The sequence below is a fragment of the Clupea harengus genome, chromosome 2, assembly GCF_900700415.2.
Source record: "Clupea harengus chromosome 2, Ch_v2.0.2, whole genome shotgun sequence".
NCBI lineage: Eukaryota > Metazoa > Chordata > Actinopteri > Clupeiformes > Clupeidae > Clupea > Clupea harengus.
Window position 1 is genome coordinate 8,463,519 of NC_045153.1, and position 4,281 is coordinate 8,467,799.

At 45.6% G+C, this 4,281-nt stretch overlaps 1 protein-coding gene across 1 annotated transcript in view; it reads right to left on the reverse strand.

Moving 5' to 3' along the window:
- LOC105903006 (indian hedgehog B protein-like) overlaps positions 1-3,516 on the reverse strand; it is an 11,051-nt gene extending 7,535 nt beyond the window's left edge. The window contains exon 1 of the mRNA XM_031581963.2: positions 2,416-3,516. Within this exon, the coding sequence (XP_031437823.1) occupies positions 2,416-2,715 (300 nt within the window). The 5' untranslated portion in view covers positions 2,716-3,516. The remainder of the gene's footprint in view (positions 1-2,415) is intronic.
- Positions 3,517-4,281: the final 765 nt, after the last annotated feature.

Here is a 4,281-nt window from a genome sequence, read left to right on the forward strand (position 1 = left end):
AAACAAAAAACTTGTGTTGACAATAATACAACTCAATTCCATGTACTTGATGGCTGGTTTCCCTGTAATGTAACTAAACAGCCTGGTATTGACGTTGTTTCTGCCATATCATTTGATTTTGCATTGTTGGCTGACGTTTGTAGCTCGCTAGTCAATGGCAACTCCCCGTGCTAGCTAGCGATAGCTAGCACGCAAAAATTAGTTAGCTTAATTTATTGGGAGACGGGAGGACAGGGGATATCATTGCACAACAATAGTGGAGACAAGCTCGAAATCATATTATCGATAGTTGATTTTCTTGTCAGCCTGACAAGGAAGTATAAAACTTATCTAATGATGGATCCAGTAGGGTGACAGGCTAGGATAGCTAGCTGCTTAGCTGCTGCTAACATCATTCAGAGACAACAAACTTCTGGATTCTAGCTGACAGCTGACCGGTTAAAGCCCACTGACGTTTACCTTTGCGTGTGGTAAAGTAAGTTAGTCTGTTTCAACTTTTGATTCGCGCTCAAAATATTAGAACTTTATAAACTTTGTATTCGCGGGCAAAATATTAAAACTTTGTATTCGCGGGCAAATTGTTATAGTTGTATAGAAATTCTTAGAACTCTCTCCCACTGTTCGTGTTAACGTTGCAAGCGCGAATCAAAATATTAACCATGACGGGAGCGGTAGTCGGGCGCTGTACTCCGCAATGTCACTCGCCAAGTGGCGGGGCATCGGACACAATTAAGTCGCCAGCCCAAAAATCTACACGCCATTGGCGCTTGGCGGGTGCCAATTTCGAGCCCTGTGTGGGAATGTTTTGATTCCGTTTTGACTCAGCTGTTTTAATTGGCAAGTCAACAGGATCAGTCCGCTCCTCTCTTAACTATGGGATAAATATGTCAGTCACTGAGAAAAAAAACCTACAAGTTAATAAAAACATATATATAATCTATATAAAACTACAATATTTGCAACTGTGAAGCAAACGTATTATATTTCTGAGGTGCAAGTGCTGGTCCATACGATTTCATACGCTCGCTAACTTCCCTTCTGATGTTTACCATGCTAGCTGCAGTCGACCGCACTTCTTCTGAAGCAGCCAGAGCACTATGCCCTTCGGCCACAGACAAAACACTCTCAGCATCCAATTAGATTTCAGGCGTTAAAGGAGCGGCTGCGGCTCCCCGGTCTCGCACATTCAGTTCGGTCTCGGTCGGGAATGACTAGAATGGCTCACGGTACGCGCCTCGCTACGGATTCAACGAGCACCAGAGCCGCAGAGGGGTGGCGATGGCGCTGAAGGGTGGGGGATTCTTTGCCTTAAACATCAAATTTGATATTTTCCATATGGAGGCTAGAAAATAGCATGAAAGAAACGAACCCTAGTCCCCGAGTAAAAATGCCAAAATACACAAAATGCATTCCTCAGTTTGCTAAATAATCAGTTTTTTCCACTGCTTGCACATTTGTCCGTGGAGTTTTGGGGTTATGAATAGACGGGTTCACGGTGAACTTGAGAGGCTGACGACCCGCATCCATATGAGTTTCATAGCGGCCTCTGACACGGTTTTCTTGGGATCTGTTTGCAACATGTCACAAGTGTTCGGAGATGGTTGTTCCCATGGCTTCAAGGCCAACCAGCTTGAATTCTTCAAGCCTGTTAGGGAGTCTTCAAAACCTAACCCTTAGTCCCGCAGATGCGCCCTGAGCTTCTAATGATGTATTTTAGAATTCTGCTGCTGACATGTTGCGGATTATAGATTATTTATACAATTTATGATTTTGACAACTCTAATTTGTTTTGAGGACACATAACAGCTTTGTTAAGGGAACCACGGCCATCATTGGTGAATTTAAGTGAATTTGATGGCTGACGTACAAGTACTTTCTGAATAGATCAAAGACATTTGTAAATTCATCAGTGTATCCTCAATATAAATTACATCTAGAAAACACATCACCATAACCCTTGCTCATGAATACAGAGTGAGGAGAAGTCACTGAGGACACAAAGTGCTGCGCACGAACAATAAACCTATAACTGTAAAATGTCATGTGACTCACAGCACCTTTGTTCTAGTAAAACAATCCATGTTTTAAAGTTTTTTTTTTAATCCTCCAAAACAGTCAAGCAAGCTTATTTTACGTTTTGTTTGGATACACCGATTTGTCAACAAGTGTTTAGAGTCTGACAATTTAGTGCGGCAGCATGACTGAAGTCTAATCGCGTTGAGCAAACAGGTGCTGTCAGCAATCAATTCCTCCAGCTGCATGTCGGTTGAAAGAGCCACCGATCGATTGCGACGTTGAGATCACATTCGTGCACCGTTGGAAAGGGCAAAAAGCCACTCTCAGGTCGATTATCAATAATGGGATCATTATTTAAAGGATCACTTGAATGATTCTGAGGGAACAAAGCAATCTCACCTGTGTCATCAACCGATCCGCCCCCGTGTTCTCTTCATCCTTAAAGATAATGTCGGGGTTGTAGTTGGGTGTGAGTTCTTTAAATCGCTCGGAATTCCTGGTTATTTTCCCTTCGTATCTGCCGCTGGCTCCCAGCGTCTTCTCGGCCACGTTCGGACTGAACTGCTTCAGGGCGAGGGGTGTGAGTTTCTTCGGCGGACGCCTCTTTCCATATCCCCTCCCTGGTCCACAGCCGTCCGCCACAGGTGAGAAAGCTAGGGCGCAGACACTGAACACCCCCAAAAACAGTTGGAGCCGCATTCCACCCTCAACGCCGGGCACTCCGGTAGGGAGTGGTAAGGTGGCACAGGTCGCCGTTGAGTTTGAAAATACCCCTCGTCCCCCTCCTTATTCCCCCCACGGGGTAGATGGTGGGGGGTGGAGGATACAACTTTTAATTTTGTATCACCTTGACCCGCGTCATTATCGGTGCGCAAAAACGTTCGCTCTCAAATGTCAACGCGAAGGCAGTCATGTAACAGGGAAAGAAGTCGCCCGAGCAGAGATTCTGTGACACCGAGTGTCCGGTGGCCAAACGCCGCGGAACTTCAGTCTCTGGAGTAAAACGCGTAAATGAGCGCGAGCAGGAAAGTCCATTTATTTAACGATAAGCCCGAGCAGCCGCACGTGTGTTCTCTGGAGAGCCGGTGGCGTGAGGTTGACAGTGAGCTGTCAAAGGGGTATCCTCGTGGCAGTTCGTGCTTCCGCGGTTGCCTTTGAATGAGTCCCTGTCTCCTGCTGAATTGGGAATTGAAGTAATCCACAAGACCAGTCGCAAGCTGTGACCGCACCCTGCCAGTTATGCCCTTCTATCCACGGCCGCCACTCCTCCCAGCCGGTCACACTGGGAACGTCGTATACCCACCGGCTCTCCTCCTGGCAAACACACATTGCGCTAGGAGGACGCGGCTTAGACTTGGTGTCTCTCATTCACTGTCTTTCACACGTACACAAACACACGCTCACATACACAAACTCTCAGTTGACCTGGACATTCGGCCTAAACTGGACGAACGTTGCCCCCACCACTTACACAAACAAGCTCTTGCGCACACACGCCATACATGCGTGCAGACGTACACATACACCTCGCTTACGTACAGCAAGTTCACTGAGACGCGTTGCTTTGCAAATGCTCTGTGATGTGGTCAGTGTATGAAAGGGTAGCTTATTTAAACTTTGAAATATATGCACATATACTTACACTATAACACTGATTTCTCTATAGACGTTTCTGAATTTTAAACTCAAACTTATCAGGGATGTACCTGTGTTGTTCAGTTCATGCGAGAATTACTACACAATTCATCTGCCTTACTACAAGGAAAGAGAGAATAGACTTTGTACAGAAAGACACGCTAAAATGAGGTTAAGTGACTCAACACCGACTCATTTGTGTGACCCATGTGTGTGACCCATGTGTGTTTCTTGACAGTGTTACACCATCGAGCATGTTTCATCTGGAAAACACACCAGGAAATGTGTGTGTGTGTGTGTGTGTGTGTGTGTACATGTGTGTGTGTGTGTGGTGACTATGCTGACGGCAGAGTAACCTTTGAAATGGCTTATTACCCAGGACTGAGACAAGCAAGCCACTCTCAGGACACCAAATCCACTAATGCCTAAGAACACAGAACCAAATGTACTTCTGACATGTTTGTTAATAGACACAGCCACTAAAGTCTTCCATCCCGTTTCCCCACAGGTTTCTCCAGCAGCATCATTTTTAGAATGAATAAGTTGCAGTATTAATTAAGTGTGTGGGTGTGTTTGTGTGTTTACTCCCTCTAAACACCTCGGAGAATCTGAAGCTTTGGGTCTCACCGA